The sequence below is a fragment of the Poecilia latipinna genome, unplaced genomic scaffold, assembly GCF_001443285.1.
Source record: "Poecilia latipinna isolate Pla-1442-1.1 unplaced genomic scaffold, P_latipinna-1.0 Scaffold3291, whole genome shotgun sequence".
In the NCBI taxonomy this organism is placed as follows: domain Eukaryota; kingdom Metazoa; phylum Chordata; class Actinopteri; order Cyprinodontiformes; family Poeciliidae; genus Poecilia; species Poecilia latipinna.
In genome coordinates, this window is record NW_015115907.1 from 32,833 (window position 1) to 52,817 (window position 19,985).

At 37.5% G+C, this 19,985-nt stretch overlaps 3 protein-coding genes across 3 annotated transcripts; 1 reads left to right on the forward strand and 2 right to left on the reverse strand.

Moving 5' to 3' along the window:
* Positions 1-1,996: 1,996 nt before the first annotated feature.
* LOC106940597 (muscarinic acetylcholine receptor M5-like) lies at positions 1,997-14,277 on the forward strand. Its single transcript, XM_015023377.1, has 2 exons — positions 1,997-2,629; positions 10,926-14,277. The coding sequence occupies exon 2, from the start codon at positions 10,969-10,971 to the stop codon at positions 12,562-12,564; it is 1,596 nt and encodes a 531-aa protein (XP_014878863.1). The 5' UTR covers positions 1,997-2,629; positions 10,926-10,968; the 3' UTR covers positions 12,565-14,277.
* Positions 13,223-16,983, reverse strand: LOC106940598 (fibrinogen-like protein 1-like protein). The gene is made up of 2 exons (XM_015023378.1): positions 16,276-16,983; positions 13,223-15,417 (listed from the first exon to the last, which is right to left on the reverse strand). Exons 1-2 carry the CDS (start codon positions 16,418-16,420, stop codon positions 14,723-14,725), a joined length of 840 nt encoding a protein of 279 aa, XP_014878864.1. The 5' UTR covers positions 16,421-16,983; the 3' UTR covers positions 13,223-14,722.
* A 511-nt stretch (positions 16,984-17,494) lies between these two features.
* Positions 17,495-19,859, reverse strand: LOC106940596 (KATNB1-like protein 1). The gene is made up of 9 exons (XM_015023376.1): positions 19,692-19,859; positions 19,554-19,591; positions 19,194-19,470; positions 18,999-19,114; positions 18,878-18,928; positions 18,709-18,798; positions 18,481-18,585; positions 17,845-17,938; positions 17,495-17,759 (listed from the first exon to the last, which is right to left on the reverse strand). The coding sequence occupies exons 1-9, from the start codon at positions 19,797-19,799 to the stop codon at positions 17,727-17,729; spliced, it is 912 nt and encodes a 303-aa protein (XP_014878862.1). The 5' UTR covers positions 19,800-19,859; the 3' UTR covers positions 17,495-17,726.
* Between the last annotated feature and the right edge of the window lie 126 nt (positions 19,860-19,985).

Genomic DNA, 19,985 nt, shown 5'->3' on the forward strand with positions numbered 1-19,985 from the left:
AGATGGCTGAAATCTTAGGTCGGGGGAAGAGACCCGATCTCTTCGTCATTGTATAATCTGTATATCTGTCATTGTAGTTTGATTTTGGAAAATTCCACTGAGATGACTAGCTCAGTGAAGTGTCTCATAAAACCGTTTTAAGTGTCCTAATTGTTCAATATCACCTATTAGAGGAGCTGATTAAGTCCATTTTCATATATCGTTAGTGAGTAAAAAATGCATGAGCCTTTCATAGCTTCTAAAATTTCTACAAGCCAAATCGATATGATGAAGCATCCGAAGCAGCACTGCTTGTACGTGCGCAACTCCATTCATGTCTATGTGTTAGTGTGCAGATGTGTTACATAAAACAATGCAGCAGCACTATAAAGTGTGAGCAGGTCAGCAGTTCAACAACAACGATGAGCCAGGTGTCTGTCCTCTGGCCTGCTGCCTGGAAATGACTTCAGATCAGCAGGTCAGGCCTGGTGGGTGTGTGTGTGGGGGTCGGGGGAGAGTGGAAGGCAACAGCGACATACGACACTCTGTGGAACAGATGTGCTGGGAACAGATTTAGCTGGGATTTTCATGTCAGGCTTTAATCGTGAGCCCACAAACATATAGATTTAATCTAACAAGCAAAATCATTTCAGACAGGCTGTTGCATTATGACAAATGTTGGTGGCTATGATGCATGTGTATTTTGTCCACTGACCAGGCTTTAGTACTCCCAGAGCAGTTTCATACTCGAGGTGAGAAAATACATCGGATTATTTTAACCGTAGCGTCTTTATCTCAGGGATGGGCGATGTGTGAAAAATCCTTTCAATGTAAAATTTTTCATATGTCAATCTTTAATTTTTGATGGTACCATTGAATGGGTTCTGGAGATTTCAAAAGGTTATTTTTTAAAAGTTTAACAGGTCATCAAACCTACAACTGCTACGGGTGAATAAGAGACATATTTTAAACTGAAATCGTCAAGCATAACAAAAATGGACATAATCTTTGGCTGATGTCAAATAAATAAAATATTGAAATATACCTTCTCACAAAAAATCTTCTGTTTAGATCATTTCAAATATTGCTTCTTAAAGAATAGTTAATAAAAAAAAAACCATCTAAATTAATTGTTTTTATATTCTCAGACTAATGAAGGGAGCACTACTGGAGCTCTACAACTCCAGATGAATCAGTGCCTCACCATCCATGAACCTCACTGCACGTCACAGCCAGATGTGAAGCAGAGAGGGTGGCAGCATCATGCTGGGTGCTGAGTGCTTTGCTGCAAGAGGGACTGGTGTACTTCAGAAAACTGACAATATAATGAGGAATGATCATCCTGTTGTTAACATGAACCTGTACAAATTAATTACAAATTTATCTGAAAAGAAAGTCTATATTTTGAAGCATGGATTTGCCTGTGTGGGTTCTCTCTGGGTTCTCCAGCTCAAAAAACATGACTGCTAGATTGATTGGTCTCTCTAAATTCATAAATAAATTTAGATATGTGTTGACAGCAGCCTGGTTCTGCAAATGTTTGTCTCTGTCGCCTTAAATGAGAACTCCTGGAACAGATCAGCACCCCTCATCCAGATTAAAACACACTTCGCACCCAAGCAGACTTGTGTGCACACGTTTAAAGACACACACACAGACACACACACACACACACACACACACACAATCACACAGAGTGCTATAGAAAGAAAACATCTGTCACATCTGCATGCTGCTTATCTGGCCCAGCCATGTCAGCTTTTTCCCATGTGGGTTCATAGACAACATCAGCATAGGACTGATGAATGTGTTCTATGATCAGCAGAGCTTGAGCTTCAGTCAAACGGTGACAGATTACAATCAAGGTAACTTTTTGCACTTCTTTTTGTAAGTAAAAACACTATCCAACATTCAGCTCAGCTGCTAATCCACAGCGCTACTCCTTCTTCTGCCCTCAAACCTTCCAAAATGGACTCCTTGAAGCCACCCCAGCCCCCATTGCCCCGTCCACCCTCTGGAGTCCACAATGCCTGCTCACTGTGCCGAAACATGATGAACCATTCACCCCTATGGGAATTTCTCCTCCCAGCTTGCTAGCGTCAGCTACATCTGTGTCTGTCAGCCTGAGTAGTTCCAGCAGCGGCAGCATAGTGGCAGCAGCCGCGACTTGGCTCCGACATCAAGCTGCCTCTCTGTGTCATTCTGCTTTAACTCGCCGGAGAGGGAGCACAGCGCATCTCGCTCTGCTTGCTCTTCAAGAAAAAGTTCTGTTTTGCTAATTTTTTGGCTTCAGTGCAGATTTGTTTCAAATTCATGAATGAGAAAGGAAGGCAGCTTTGCTTTTAGAGGAGACTTTTTTGGAGCTCTTTGGAGAGTGCTCTCCTTACGCAGGGATGCCCAAAGCGTTTCGCTGTCCACCCTGCCCTTCAGATGGTTTCTTCTCTCCCTCTCTGTTCAGACTTTCCCCTCCGGATCCCTTTGGCATGCAAGGGTCAAGTCAGCAGGATTTTTCTGCCACCAGAGTTCTCTTCAGCTGTGTTATGATCCTGTTCCTCGGTGCCACAACTGACCCAAAGGCTTCCCAGGCAAAACAAAGGGATTAACTGTGAACTTTGCTCCCTTGGACAGACAACAGTGAGACTTGATCAAAGTGAGTATATTTCTCCTTTTGTGTCTTCTTTTTTTTTTTTTTTTTTTTTTTTTTTTTTTTACACCGGTGGCTTGCTCAGTCTCAAGAGAATCATGACTGATTAAACGTGCGCTTTTTGATTAATGCACAAAGGCATGACCTGAATTCAAGGGGAAAAGACGTCATGTGTGCACAAGGGCATGTCTGAGAGGAGATGTATTTTTAATGAAGCCTTTTAACCCTAATGAACAAAACAGAAGATGTGCTCCTGAAAAGATGTGTGTGCATTGTTTTTTTTTTTTTGTTTTTTTTTTTGTTTACTTAATGACTTATCATTCACCAAATTGCAAATTGCTGCTCAAGCACTTCACATTTTTATTGTAATAAGTATAAATTACTGGGAAAAGCAAAGGTGCACTTGGAAAAGTTTGGAAACAACATGTGCATTTTATTTCTGAAATGTATCTCTTTTTTTTCGCTGATGTAATCACTCAACTTCTGTGTTAATCTTCATCCAGCAGTTGCATATTTCTATAAAGATTATTAATCTGAAATAGAACACATAGTTTTAAAGTTCTGTAATATTCCTTCTTGTATTTTTCCTCAACCTTTTGTGTAAAATTCCAAACTTTTCTTTCCAGAATTTTCTGTATTTTTTTTTTATTTGTTTAATTTTTTTTTTTTTTTTTTTTTTTTTTTTTTACAAAAAAGCAATCAATACATATTTGAAACAGCCACGTCTCACAACCATTCCTGTCCTGCCTTTTGATTAACTGGAAATGACAATACAGAGGGGGATTAAGCAGTGAAGCGTGATTTTAACGAGTCCTTCCCAGTCCCCACGGATCCTATGAGGTGTTGCAACAAATGTGGAAATAGTTCTGGGTCTCTTCTGATAAAACCCATGGAGTAGTCGTGTCAACAGAGTTATGGTTTGGTGAGCTTAGAAAAATAATCACCAGATTGTGTTGGTGGAGAAATGTTTGGCTTCCAGTAAGGCTTTGTCTTGCACACATGTGACGAGTTCAGAAAAATGCTGCCATTCAGTAGCAACATCAAAACATGTAACATGAAAAGCAAAAAAAAAAAAATGGCCGACAGACTCGTAACTCAAAGATTCTTGGTGAGAACACAAATGGTTTTATTGCCATGTCATTACTGAAATGAAGAGGCATTTATGAAAGGTTGTAGATGCTTTGAAAACATAACTCCCAGAGGCTTTCCGTGTTATCGCTTTATTCCCTTCAGCAGCTGCCAAATCCACTGTGGGCTACATAAGCGGATCATATTACTCACCTAATGATCCTGTTCATCATTTCTCATTGCAGGTTAGATCTACTTTGAGTTTACTTTTGTCTTAAAAATCATAGCTAAGATGAAACACTTAAACCCAGATATGATTTTTACAGAAAGAGTGAATTCCTTTAATGCCATTGCACAGTGCACAGAGCACTAAAGACATGACAGATTAGAAGACAGGACAACATAGCACTTCAAAAGTAAACTGAAAAGACAACCAGTGAAAAAACTGCTGTGTGGATGGTAAGTCAAAACGAAAATGAAGAGCTATTTGGGATGAGTAAAATTGCATGTGTAACACATAAACATCATTTATTAGCATTCAATGGTCTTGTTTTTTTGTTTGTTTGTTTGTTTGTTTGTTTGTTTGTTTTAATACACCTGTCAACACCTTGACCCTCAGGAGAGTTGGGTTGTGACACAGCAGTTCAATAAAACGTTTTCTGAAATATGGTGGAGAGAGACCAACAATCAACAACCCGTTGATTGTTGGTTCTGGAAGCATGAATTAGTTTTACAAAATCAAATTTAACTAAATGTGTCAATTTAGACTCACTTTGAGCAATTTGTTCTCCAGGCTCCTAAACTAAAATAAAAAAACCAAAAACAAAAACAAAAAAAAAAACAATCCATGGTTCAACTTTCCCGTTCACCAATTTCTACACATTACCATCTGACAACTTGAACAAGATGCCTTTCCTGTCCATGGACTAAACCAGTATATATTTCATTGAAGTTGATTATTTTCATGAATTACTGGGTTAGATGGTCATAAAAATACTCCATCCTGTAATTGAATTAAAATGTATGTATATTATCTGAAAAGATTGTTATAAAAACCTAAGACTACTAATTACGCATATTTTTGTGAAGAACACTTGAGGCATTTTAGGACAGGGCAGGAACAAGGTGAGACCATCATTCAGTTCTTTGCTATCAGCAATAATATTTCAAGAGCTTTTAATGCCTATACTCCTCTTTCTCTTCTGCTTCGGTGAAAGACTGAACCCAAACCAAAACTGATTCAAGGAATATATTTTTTTCCAGAAAGCTACATATGCTGGGATGTTAATCATGGGTCAGTGGGCTGACTGCAGTAAACACCAACCAGTGTGCCAAGGAGCTGTGGACTGATTTGAAAACCATCCATAATCACTGCGCAGACACACACGACATCCCTTGGCTCCTTTGCTTTGACTCACTGCTCTGTCGTCGTCCACTTCCATCTTTATTCTGCAACTACACACGGTATTGGCCTGCTTGAGCTGCTGTGCTACAACCAAAGCAGGGGTGTACAGAAAGGTTACTGATGACTGGGAGCAGCATGTGGTGAGGGCCATCATGCAGAGCTGCAGGACAGAAGCAGTGATGGCCAGGTGCCAAAGGACCTCAAGCCAGCCTTCAGCGCCCGAGCATGAAGACTCAGCGTGGATTTCTGCTACACAACCTGTCTTCACTCAAAAGCAGGACACTGTTAACTAACGGATCAATGACCATTACTTATGCATAGCGAGCTAGCACAGTATTTCAGAAGGACATCTGATACTCTGAGGATGTATATATAATAAGGGAGATTCGGATTTCTTGGCCGGGGCAATGTTATTTTCTTGCACAATATTCCAACAAGTTTAAAACATTGTTTCTAGTAGAATAATGCATTTCAACTAGTTTAAAATCCGGTTATGCAAGAAGATTCTAAATATGAGCATGGAAAATTTATCGGCAGTACTGTTGCAGTTTTTTTTTCTTCCTGCCCACGCAAGGTTAGAATCCTTCCCCCCAGTAATTTGTCATATGTGATACCAAACAGTATCCAAGCAATGCCCAAAAGCGGGTCACAACACACTATATACACGATTTATCAAGATGTCCGTACTCTGGGTTCCAGACGTACCATTAAAGTGCTTTCAGTCTTGGTTTAGAGGCTATTAGTGAACTTGACTTGTTCCACCTCTTGACCTCAAGAGATTTTCCATTTGTGTATTCTATTCATGAGTGTGCGTGTCCATGTGTGTGTATTGGGAAACATTCATAACAATCCGGTTTTACATTTCATTTGACATAATCACTGTTTATGCTGTCCTGTTTATGTTCTGAAAAGTTCAAGTGCTTTAACTGTGAAATTGCTCATGAAAAAAAACTTTGCACAGCTTTCTCTATGCTGCTACGATCTTTCGCATACCTTTAAAGTTCTGCGTATGCTCGATTTTCTAGACATATTGTCATGGTTTACAGAAGAAAATACTTGCATCACTTAAAATTTTTCCAAATTTGTGATGACACAACCATCGACTCAAATATATTTTATGAGAATTTTACATTATATAGAGCAACATATAGTAGTTTAAAATAGCTTAATAACATGGCTTAAAAATTGTAATGATTCACAGTTTTTAAAACAAGTCTATTTGTGTATTTTATTTTATTTATTTATTTTTTTTTGTGTGGAAAATTTGGACTTTTTGGGGGGTTTTTTAACCTAATTTTGCATATTTTGTTTTTGCTCACTCATACTACATTTATGTGTTTATAAACATCAGTTTTCCAAAACAAGTTACCATCAATGGAAAAAAAGTTCCCAGATTCCCTTTGAGATAAAAAAAGGGTTGGGCAGTGGTTTGGGATGCATCGATCTATTTGCATCTAAAATCAGAACATGGATATGACCAACCTAACTTAACTTTGTTCTATTTGTAAATCATTAAGTTATTTTTTTGTACTCAATGATTAGATAAATTATTATGACTACTAGAAGTTGAGGGGAGAGTGTATCTCTTAATTAAATGCATTCAAACTCTAAAGGAATATATGGAAAAAAAATGAGGTTGTAAAAACTATGTTTTGAAAATATTTGATGACACAAACTTCCAGAAATACAAGTAAGCTTGGAAACTTTTTTCTTTCAACAAGCGGCAAGGATAAGAATTTATTATTATTATTATTATTTATTTATTTTTTGTTACTTTATGAAAAAAGTTTGACAATATGGTGGTCCTTCTAAATCTATTAAGTGAGCTGGTAGTCATTATTAATAATTTGGTAATTAATGTTCAAAAATATTTTTGTTGCTCAGAGTGTATGTTTATTGTATGGAACCTCTACCCCCATTGTAAGTATTGCTAAACAGGATTTTTCAGGTTTTTTCAGGGATTGCTCTCTATTTTGCTCCACCTTCCAATCAACTCTGACCAATTCTTTGTCCCGGCTGAAGTGAATCATTCTCACAGCATAATGTGGCAATAAACATTAAATGAAATGTATTGTGCTTTATTTGGAGCTTCATGTCATTCCTTAAATTTTATTTTTCACACTGATAGATCATCTTTCAGGAACAAAAATGGAGTAAAAGAAAGTCCACACTGGAGCAACAGAGGAATCGCCCAATCCTTTGTTGTAATTATATCTGTAAAATTGTCCCTGGCGTTTTTGATTCAGTGGGCTCAGCCAGGTGAGACCGCTGTCTCCAAAACCAGAGGATTACTTTTGGTAAGACAAACGATGAGGGGGGGTAATATTACTGTTGTAAGTTGAAATGATTTAATTCTTTATGTAATTATTTTAGCTTTTTAGCCATTCACATACCTTCCAAGGCTTCAAGGTCACAGGTTGCTCAGCTGAATATAATCCTCACACCTTCCTGACCCAGTAAATACTTTTCAGACTCATGGTGCTGTCCGTGGTGCTGGTTTAGAAAGATAAAACTGTTGTATCATTTTCTTCTCACTGTTTGTTTCTTGGTTGCATAATTGTTTCTTATATTTATGTGCAACATCAATTCAGAATGAGCCATTTAAGGTCTTTCTCGCTCAAAGTTTGAGAGATTTCTAATAAAAACCAGATCTGACAAAGAATAATAAAATGTAACTCTCAATGTGCATTTTTTGTGCTCATTTCATGAGGTAAACTTTTGCACACAGCACGTCACAATACTGGAATGTTATTTGTGTGCCTCCTGGATGGCTGAGGGAATGCTGACCTTGCACTGTTAAAGCAAAGCTTTTGAAAGCAGGTATTTCTCAAGTAATAGGTTTTGATTACAGCCATTGCTTTGGGCTCTTAAATTAAGAGGGCTGTTAAGGCAGGTCTTCCTTCCTCGTGCATCTCTATTTGATCAATTCAACATTTCATACAAACCCCCTTACACTGCAATTACAGTTTCAAGTGTGAAATGTCTAAAAAAAACTTTCCATCAACTCAAAGCATCTTCCCTGTCCCTGCTGTAGAAAAGCATTCATGTGGCAAGTTGTTATCACCAAAATCTTCCACAATGGGGATGATGTGCTCAAGAGAATGTGCAGTGTAAGTTACATTTTCCGCTTTGCATGTGGGCTAAAAAATCTATTTGCTCTCATCTGTCAAGATTAGCTTCTTTTACCACTTCCCCTATGTAGTTTGTGGCAAACCTTACTGGCTTCTATGTAGCAATATTTTTTTTGTCTTGCTGCTGTTATATAGATGGCTTGTATGGGAATCAAACTTAACACTTGGCCTGTTAATAGATTCTTCCACTTGCAGCTTTATGGGCCTCTTGGATAAGCTGGGCAGTTCGATTATGTTGTATTTCATGTTAGAATATCGAGCTACTGAATCCACATATATAGCATACTCTTAGTTGTAAAACATGCATCATTTTGATTGCACTTTACAGTTAAGGGCTAGGTTCCATTGATCTATCATTGAAAATCCCAATAAAACACACTGAGATTTGTGGTTGTGTGACCAAATGTGAAAGATTTCACATAAGTATTTTTGATAGGCATTGCTTCGCATACAAATGTTTCCTTCTTGCAACAAATACCAGACTATGACAACTTGTGTTATTTTCAAAAACCTATTCTGTTTAGTACCTCAGAGAGCATTTAACCATCCTGATATACAATTTTCTATTGTAGCATTTTGATTAAAAACCCCAAACAAGGCAGGTCGGTTTGAAATGGAAGAGGACACTGTTGGTCAACAAGGAAATGAATGTCTGTTTTTACACAGCCAATTTCTCCAGCGTGGTGCTATTTGTTGACCGCTAAGGGAATAATGTGAGAAGCTATCAGTGCCTAAATGTGTGTCAGTACTCTGAGTGACCGACCGGCTGAAAATTCAATTGCTTCAACCCACACAGAGTTATGTGGGTTTTTTTTTTTTTTTCTTTTTACCATTTTGTCTATCAAGCTTGGGCTCATTATTCATCCAATTTGAGAGCCTCAGGGAGCCTTCAATATCCTGACGGTAAACTGTTGCATGGTTCATTTTCAACCATTTTGGAACTGGGAAGGTCACACACAACATACAGAGTCTGAGTCGGAATATGACAAATGGAAGTTTCTCATTTTAGGAAGATTGAGAGACAGGGCTCAAAATCATGACTCCATTCGACCAGTTGGCTTGAGATTTTTGTGAGGGAGTGGAAAACATGCTTGGAAAAGGCAGATACATATAACAGTTCATTAACTTAAGTGGCGTTATGGTCCAGTTAAGCACGTTGTTGCACTCTGTTTTTATTCTCATTCGATTTTTTTTTACATTTGCTAGGAAAGTGATGCTGCTTTAAAACCTGTAACAACCTTCATAATCATGGCACTATAATTTGATTTTACATAATTAAATTTAATGTGCAAACTTAGAACCATATGCTGTCTAGCTGGCTTGTCTCCAAAAGATGTATCCAGTGAGGAATAAATGGCTCACTATTGCAAGAAAACTTCAGACTTCACATTCACGTGCTTGAGGTTTTGTTAGAGGGTCTCTGCTGCCCTCTACTGGTAAGAAATAGTAAAAGGCGTCATATGATAATTTTTTTCCACCCAAAAATGGTGATGAAATCTATCTATCTATCTATCTATCTATCTATCTATCTATCTATCTATCTATCTATCTATGTATCTATCTATCTATCTATCTATCTATCTATCTATCTATCTATCTATCTCTCTGTCTGTCTGTCTGTCTGTCTGTCTGTCTGTCTGTTTGTCTCTTAGGAGACAAATTTCTTGATACTTGTTCATAACAAAATTAATCAAAGTCGAATGTCTTTGTGTTGAGTTGAGACTTTAAAGAACTTTTTAACTGACTCTTTTGACATGTTATAACTATTTAAGAAGCCTCTTCGGGAAAGGATATTTTTCAGCATATTTAATGACTTCATAATTTGAAAGATTGAGCCATTCATAGTATTTAGCCAGATAAGTATGAAGCTCCATGGCAATTCTCATACCGTTCTTTACATTTCTACTGCAAACCCCACAGACGCTGATATCTGAAGCACTTGTGGACTTCAGAAAAAGCCTTTCCCTATGCTTCACCAGTAGAGGGCAGCAGAGAGTCTCTCTATTATTAGAGAGACTCAGGCTCTCTTAAAATAGCGAGATATCTGTCCCTAAAATAGGGTAAAGCAATAACAATATCCACACAATACATTTCTCCATCAGTCACGAAGCATTTTGAGCTTCTACGGTGTTGAATTTTGAGTCTCCTGCACACCAGAATGGCAATTGGTAGCTGAAAACCATACGAGGAAACAGAGCAACTTGTTGTTTACTCAGCAATCAGTCGCTGTTACTGAGACTGTTGCTCACTTTAGAAGTCTGAATGAATTTCAAACATACCTTGAAAATAGCTAACTTTGAGTCCTCATTTTCTTGTGCATCACAATTCATGACGAAGAGTTGTTGCTGGGCAACTTGGTAATGCTCATGAATAGTATATGCAGCCATTAGAAAAAAATATAATTTTTGAGTTTGAATAGCACTGATCAAGCTAAAAATGTATATCTCAATGTCACTATCTCAGAATCAGCCAAGTCTATCAATTCAAATCATTATACCTCCCTACAGATATTTGAAACTCCTGTGAAATAGCAATGGAAACCATGCCAAGAAAATTCAAACATAGTTTTAGTAATGGGTAGAACATAAAACTTGTCCTTTTCTTAGCATATGAAGTTTTACAATTTGATACAATATTAAACTGATGTATACTTTATGAGGCAGAGATGTTACCTTTCTTTTTTTTTTCTTTATTTCAGATGCTTTTGCTTCACATGGAAGATCCAAACATGCTTATGATGGATGGACACCTGTAATATCCAGAAGACCATGGAAGGAGAAAATCTAGTTAACTTCAGCAGAAATAACACTACAAAAGACGTCCAGCTGGTCACTCACAGTCTTTGGGAGGTGATCACCATCGCGACTGTGTCTGCCATTGTCAGCCTCATCACCATTGTGGGCAATGTTCTTGTAATGGTCTCCTTTAAAGTCAATAGTCAACTGAAGACAGTGAACAATTACTACCTACTGAGTCTGGCAGCAGCAGACCTCATCATAGGGGTTTTTTCCATGAATTTGTACACCTCTTACATCCTGATGGGCTACTGGGCTTTAGGGGACCTGGCCTGTGATCTGTGGTTAGCATTGGACTACGTAGCCAGTAATGCCTCTGTCATGAACTTGCTTGTGATCAGTTTTGACAGATATTTCTCCATCACTCGGCCTCTCACTTACAGGGCCAAACGGACTCCTAGACGAGCTGGAATTATGATAGGTTTAGCTTGGTTGGTGTCTCTGATTTTGTGGGCCCCACCTATTCTTTGTTGGCAATATTTTGTTGGGAAAAGAACGGTTCCTGAAAGGCAATGCCAAATTCAGTTTTTCTCTGAGCCTGTTATAACATTCGGGACAGCAATTGCGGCCTTTTATATTCCTGTGTCGGTTATGACAATCCTCTACTGTCGGATCTATAAGGAGACAGAGAAGAGGACAAAAGATCTGGCGGAACTTCAGGGGGTTAACTATCAATTGGACTCTGGAGAGACACAGCCTCAGAAGACCATCATAAGATCCTGTTTTAGTTGCAAACTAAGATCAACTTCACATGATCAGAACCAAGCCTCTTGGTCATCTTCCAGCAGGAGCCATGCCAAATCCACTGGATCCACTAGTGACGAGTGGTCCAAAGCCGGTCAGTTGACCACCTTCAATAGCTACGCCTCCTCTGAGGATGAGGACAGGCCAATGTCTCCGGTGGGGCGCAAGCCCTCAGTCAGGAATCAGGCTTGCGAAGCAAACAGAATCATTGTGGGCAGTGAGAGTGAGCAGCTCAGCAGTTTTGATGACGACAGCTTCTTCCAGGGGCGTCCCAAAAGCAGCTCTCAGAAGAGTAGCAAATGTGTGTCCTATAAGTTTAAACCTGTGCCTAAAGATGCTCACCAGAGCAAAAACGGAAACACCAAGTTGGTGTCCTCAACGTTTTCCTCGGCTGAATCTATGAGCGTTCCCTCGACCTCTTCAGTGTCCAAGCCTACAGATACATCGCTGAAAAGCCAGATCACCAAGAGAAAAAGGATGGTGCTGATCAAAGAGAGGAAGGCAGCTCAGACTCTCAGTGCTATCTTACTGGCATTCATCCTTACATGGACCCCTTACAACATCATGGTGTTGATTTCCACCTTCTGCTCAGACTGTATCCCACTCTCCCTCTGGCACCTGGGCTACTGGCTGTGCTATGTCAACAGCACCGTTAACCCCATGTGCTATGCCCTGTGCAACAAGAACTTTCAAAAGACATTCCGCATGCTGCTGCTCTGCCAGTGGAAAAAGAAAAGGATTGAGGAGAAACTGTACTGGTATGGACAGAACCCTGCAGTTAACTCCAAGCTCACATGAATGACTTTGTTTTAAGTTCTGGGATCTTACCAACTATCTTGGCTTTGTAAACTTGGACTCTACATGTTAGTGTTAATCAATTCATCTGGTGTCATAAAGAGTAACTGCTGCTAAAATCCTTCAAAAAGAATGACTATATCCAGTGTGTTACAAACATCAAACTTTTTCACATTTTGTCATTTAACTGCAAACTTCATTGTTTTCCATTGGGATGTTTTGTAGGAAGGTGACACAAAGCAATTTGCAATGGTAAGGCAGAAAGACAATGTTTTAACAAATAATAATAATAATAATAATAATAATAATAATAATAATAATAATAATAATAATAATCTAAATTATAGCATGCATTTGTTTTCCATCATTTGCTGCTATAATAGTCTTTTGGAGGAAGTTTCAACAATAATGCAGATCAAGAGATGGAAATTTATGCACACTCAAATGAACACAAAAGTTAAAGAGAGTACCAATGAACATTAGTGTTCAATTCTTGCCAAAATGCCTCTTGTGGATTTAGATCTGTAGTTTGACTTAGAAATTCTAACCCATAAATATGCCTTGATCTAAACAATTCAACTGTAACTCTGGTTGCATGTTTCGGGTCATCGTTTTCCCAGAAGATTAACCTCTGCTCCAAGCAAGTTTTTTTTTTGTTTTGTTTGTTTTTTTGTTGTTTTTGCAGTCTCTGATAGGTTTACTAATGGGATTGACTTATATTTAGCTCCATTCGACTTCCAAAAAACATAATTAATCCCCATAGCATAATGCTGCTATGGCCACGTTTCTCCATGGGAATGATGTGTTCAGGGTGATGTGTGGTGTTAGTTTTTCTCCACAACGGTCTCCTGCAACCTACATGGCTGATGGAAAACTGGAAATGTTCTTACGGCTTTCTGTTAGCAACATTTCTTCACCAGTACTATCATACAAACCTCCTAGGTTTTCTCAGAACATCTCTGTTAATATTGAGATTAAATTACACTAATTTACTAATAAAGTGATATTTGATAGCAGTTGAACGCACTGGATATTTTATAAGACTAAAACAGTAAAACACAGTGATTATAGATGTATGTATACCTGAATAAAGGTATACGTATATATAACCATTTAAGAACCAGGTATCAAACCTTATCCAATCCAAGACACAATTATCAATTATGTGCACTTCTTGTCATATAAAATCCCACAAAAAAAGTTTTTTTTTTTTTTTTTTGTGGTTGTCATGTGACAAATTGTGAAAAAGTTTGAGAAGCTTAAATACTTCAGAGAAACTGTAAATGTGACATTGTAAATAAGTTTAAAATTAAAACCACATATCCCATCAGATTCATAATCAAGGCATGCTGTGCATTTTGTTACATATTAGCCGCTAGACGCAATTTGGCAACCTAAAATCCGATAACTTTTTAACAATATTGTTTTGCTAGCTAGATTTAATTTTGAAGGGCTAATGTTTTACATGTTCTATTGTTTGAACATTTAACATTTGTACTTGATCTTTACAAGCCTTTACACGCTTGTCTCTGTGCTTTGTCAGACAATTAAGTATAAATTCGGCTCCACTTGTCATACTGAGGATACTTTTTAAGACAAACTTGTAGATCAATGTAAATGACTTGCTTTTATTGTAAATGTTTACAGTAGGAGGGAGGTTGGGGAATACCATCTTTTATTGCTGTCATCCTCAGGATTAGGTTTTTCACTGGGATCTAAGAACAACTTTTTATTCAAAATGCTGCTAAATCATATATTTCCTGTGTTTCTGGCCAACCTGTAACATACTGCGGGGATTTTTTTTTCACTGAGTTTATTTTCTTAAAGTATAAGCTATTATCTTACACAATTAATTTTCTACATTTTTGGGAATTACTCATATCCTTTGCTCTGACAATACATATGGATGTGAACTGGAGAAAAATGTAAAGCCTACACTGTACAGACGTTTGTCCTTTTTATTATTTTTTTTTTACTGTGCTTCAAGTTTGTGAAAAATATTCTGGTTCCTTACAGTATTTTGTTGTTGTTAAAGGTATTTCTTAATAAAATGTGAGAAAATAAATATTCATGTGAGTGCCTATTATCGACAAAGGCACATTTGTCACCATCTGTGTTGTTACTTATAGACTCAAATTTGATGCAAATTCTGAGAATGTCTTTAGAGCTCATCGTTCTTGCAGTATCCACTGTGAATCACTTTAACTGTTTCTGAAGGTCTCACCATCATCCATGCGTACTTGCACAGTTTCTCCTTGTTGCAGTCCTTTTGCCAGTAAATGACATTCCTGCGATTCAAATTTGCACCAGCACAAGCATCATACCACCAGCCCCCTCCTGGCACACCTTGAAACTCCAGCTTGGCACAGTTTTGGAAATAGTTATCATTATCTCTGTCTTTAGTTGTAAACTTCTGGTTGTCGTGAAGGTAATTTTCTGTGTCTAGGGTCAGAGCATCCACAGCTGAGCCCTGGAATAACCCCAGCCTCAACCTGTAGCCTGTTGATTCATCCTCGACTTGAAAGGGATCATACTCTCCCGTCTTGGTGACAGCATCTCTGTCTACGAGCTTCACTCCCAGTTTATAGCGGGCAGGGCCTCGAGTGAGCTCATAGAGGTACTTGTTCCCAAGCCAGTGATCTCCCGTGACATCTCCAAAACCGTTCTTGTACTCATCCCAAGTGCGATCAAAATCCAAACTGCTGTTGACAGTGATATGCTGAACCACGGTCCAGCCTCCGTCCTGCATGGCACAATAGGCCACAACTGGGGAGTCATGTGGTTTGATCAGGTAGACCCCATCTCTGGCTGTTCCTGAAGAGGCCATGAGCATTTCATAGCAGTCTCTGGGCAACACTGTGGAGAAATAAGCATACAAGTAAGTGAGAAAATAGCAACTGAGTCAATAGCCCTAAAAGCTTTTTACATTTCTCTACTTGACACCTCAAATTTCAATGTATTTAATAGGATTTTAAGTGATAAACCAGCACAAAGTTGTGCAGTTGCAAAAATATAAGGAGAAATTGGGTTTCAAAAGTAAATACTTTTGTTATATAACTTAAGCAAGTTTTATTTATATCTATAAAACTGGATTGTATTTCTGTTATATATTAACATGTTTATCTTTTAGATTTAATTTATTTCTGTTTTACTTTTTATGATTTAAGTTGAATATTTTTAGCTCTAGTCTTCATATTACATTTCTTGTGTTTCCTCCCAACACAGTTGCATTTCCTCAGTTTCTCGTCTTCCAAAGTTATTCTTTTTTGACAATTCATTAATTTTATAATAACCTAACTTTGAAATTTATAGCATGTAAATATGCTACTTTGTAAGAGTTTGTCAAATTAGTCATTTTATTTAAGATAAACAGGCAAAACCAAAAAAGCCATCAGTTTGCTCAAAAGCAACTGTTTGTCTGGTAAGTTATCTCATCTAAGAGATACAATTTACCTTAAAAGAACACTTATCACCAATAAGTCACTAAATAATTTCATTTGTAACCTGGAATTTGACCATCCACCACAACAATAACACAGATAATCTGTGATAAAGCTGATTCATCTATGGGAAACAGTCCTACTTGTGTGGTTGTTCTGCCAAATCTTCAACTTTATACCAAGAATTTGTAAAATTATCCAGATCTTTAGCTTCTTAAGACAAATAACAATAAGAGAAGTCAAAATGATAGTGAAAACCTAAACAAATAAATACCTTTCATCCCGCGGTTCAAGACCTTGTGGTGTTCATCTATGGGAAGAAGATTGAGATTCTCAGCTTGGAGGTTTTCCATGTCAGCTCTAGCTGCACAGAGGAGCAGCATTGTAGCCACTGTCAGCAGCCAGCATCTCCACTTCATCCTTCACTCTTTGACAAATAGACTAGGCTTGTTGTCTTATCCAGTTAGAAGATTTAGAAACCTCTTTCAGGATTCTCAAATGAAACTCTACTTGAACTGTCTAAAAATAAGAATGCTTCCTTATAGTTAAGGAATGCAGCGAAGAAATGTTAATCCCAAATCTTCTTCCATCTGAGTGCAAACATGATTGCCGAGTTCAGATTGGGAGTCTGGTAAATATCGTTCTCCCCTGCCCACTTGTTCCTGGACTTTGGTCTCTGGTTCACATCACAAAACAGACACCACCCCTGCACTTATCTATGTGTGATAAACCCACATATCATTGCATAAATTCAATCACTTCAACATTGCACATGGGGCTGAAGTCCAGATGAGGTTTATAACACTATTGGGGAAGAATCTCAAAGTTTTTCTAATCACTCTAACTGAACTGGGATCAATCACATTTCAACAAATATATAATTTGGCACAAACATGGTCAACAAAAAGTCCATGTTAGAAAACTTTTAATGAGCCAAGCAAAAGAGAGAGTGTTTCAAAACTCATCTAATTTCTGAGAGCTGTCTTATAACGGTCTATCCGACTCTCAATGCCATTAGCTGAACTTTTATAAGTGCTGCATGTTCAGAATGACTCTGTGGTACACCTGGCCAAGTAATGGCATTGAAGAATGTTTTACAGAAAAGATAGGTAGTTTAAAATGTTATTTGAATTTCTAGGAACTGGAGTTTATTTTCCAACCTATGATTCAAGCTATATCACCATTTGTCTTAGTTACAGTTTATTTCTGCACCCCTTTGCACTGGAATTACATGGTTGCTGAAGAAACATACATAGAATTAACTGGGCATTAAGCATTACATCAATTAAGATGGATAAAACTCATTCATTCCTCCCAACAATTGTTGAAACGAGTTGAGTTCCATATTTGATCATTTTACAGCACAGTGCTTGCATAAGTAAGAATCATTTCTCCAGTCTCTCAATAAGAAAATATATTTTAGATTTGTGTTTTAAGAAACACCAAAAATAAATGATGTCTAAGTAAAACAGGACAAAACATAAATGTAAAATTCAAAGTCATTTTTATTCTTTTCACCATGGCACTTAAACAGAAACAATACAATCAACATTTGGCTACTTTTAAAATGATTGAGTACCTTAGTGTACCTTCGCTGTTGCTCTGAAATCTTAGTGATACAGTACAGAAAATCTGCAATGCAACTGAAAGATTTTAATTTAAGAGAATAAAAGCTATTAGGTTTCTTCTAATTACTTCATTAAGTTATTTTGATCCTCCTTGGTGTCAGCGAAGTTGAAAGAGGTAAGACTCAACAACCTGAGGAAGGAAAATGATGGAAATATAATTGCTGAACAACACATATTTCTGAAAAGAGATCTAATAAAAATATATGTATCCTTACTTTGGCCATGTCTTCTGCCTGACCTGTAACAGATTTTAAAAGAGATTCCTGTTGCCATAATTCCCAAAGTTGCTGGTTAAAAACCTGAAAATTTCTATGACGGAAAAGAAGAGAGAAAGTTTTTAAGTGGTCTATTGACCTGTAACCACTAATTTCACACATATAAATAGTGTGAAATTATTGTTGAAATAAATATAAATTATAACTTTGAATGTATAAAGTCAAATCGCCTAAAAATGATAAAATTATATGTCCATATTATTCTCATGAACAGGAAATATTTCCACAAATATTTCCACTCTGGTGCATTCTGCAGCATTTTGTTAAAAGGAATCTAACTGTGTTGGAAAATTTTGTCCATTCTGAAATCAACCCATTCCTAATCTCAGGTATTTATTGAGTAAACCTCTACAATGCACCTCTGCCTTTCCTTCTAAAACGGAGATAAACACTAAGGCATTCAATCACATGATCATAGCTTATCCCAGTAAATGATCCAGTCATTTTTTTCCTCTAGTAATTGAAGTTCATTATGATATTTTTTGTTTAACTGTTGTTTCTTTTACATAATCTTTTGTGTTTTGAATTTCAGGGTCATTATTTGAATATGGCAAAGATCATCAAAACAATATTTACTCATCCAGCAGAGGTTGAGTTGATCCATTGTAACCACTTGTTTGTAGTTCTTCCCACCAGTTCTTTAAAACTGAACATATCCATTTAAAACCAACAATCAGATACCTACAAGAAAACAAATCAATACCACACAAGTCCTGTTAATTATGTTTCCTGCTGTAATACAGTTTTTTAAAATATGTATTTTAGTCTTTCGTTATTATAAAACTAAGCAACATAATCACTCACTCTTCATAGGGAGTACTGAGGACTTTTCTAACCAAAGGAAAGAGGTTAACACAACAGCCAATGTTAATCCTGGGCGAGTCCTCATCAATGCTGTGGAAGAACAAGAACATATTCTGAATTTAATGTTCTTGTCAGCGTTTTGAAGATTTCTGTATAAAGCAAAGCTTACCACTTGCAAATAATTGGCAGAAAATCAACAATCACACCAGTGTCCTGGATTCTGTAAAAAGAAAATGATGTAAGCGTACACTGAAATTTTGCAGGAGTGAAAACAAAACTTCAGTACATACTTTAGAAAATATGTCAACAGTTCCCCAACATTTCTCCTCCACAATGTTAAAGCCACCTTAAGTCTCAGATTTCTTCCAAACAAAACATCAGACATTGTGCTGTGATCCCTTCTGAGCTGAGAAAACAAACTATAGTTCAGACAGTGCCACACAAAACCAAGCATGGTACAAGAATGTGTGGTCAGAGACAGATACCTCAGTGAGTGTACAGTAGTCAGACTGTTCAGAACCAGTTCCACTGGTTTTGTAATTGCTATTGACATTTGTTGAGACGTCTGATAGCTCATTAAAGTATGTTTCTCGTTGTGTGGCTTGTGGGCATTTCATATCGTTTTCCTTGTTTGCTGCATCCAAACCTCTCCCGGGTCCGAGCTGCTTTCTTCGAGCTACAGTCAGGTGATGGGTCTTCCTTTTACACGACACCACCCGCTTCACTCTGCCTGCACTGTTGCCAGACCTGCTTACTGGATGCCTGTAAAGGGAAAATAGTGAGAGAACCTGGACAAGAAGTACAATCCAACAATCCTAAGGAAGCACAAAATATGAAGAGCACACCTCTTTCTGTTGAAATCCTCATGTTTATCATAATCCGCCTGTGATAAGAAATATGTGAGAATATTAGGGGTTCTGATTAAGTACCCAAAAAGTCTACGCAATCACAAATAGGTTCATGCATCATTTGATTCAGCTGACCTCTTCGGAGTTTCTCCTGTGAGCATAGCTTACTGTGTACTGTGCTTCATCATAGTGGAGGACATGGTTAGGATTGCGGTCTCTCCTGTCTTTACTGCTGTAGTCCATCAAATCTGTAAAGAGAAAAACAAAATTATATGACAGAGGTATGTTTTTTTGTTTTTTTTTCTAAACCAGACCTGTGTCCATAAGGATAAATGAGTTTCTAGTACTGGATTTCTACTAATTTTTAAAAAGTAATATAATCAGATCTGTGGGAAAAAAAAAAAAAAATCTTATAATAAATGCTTTAAG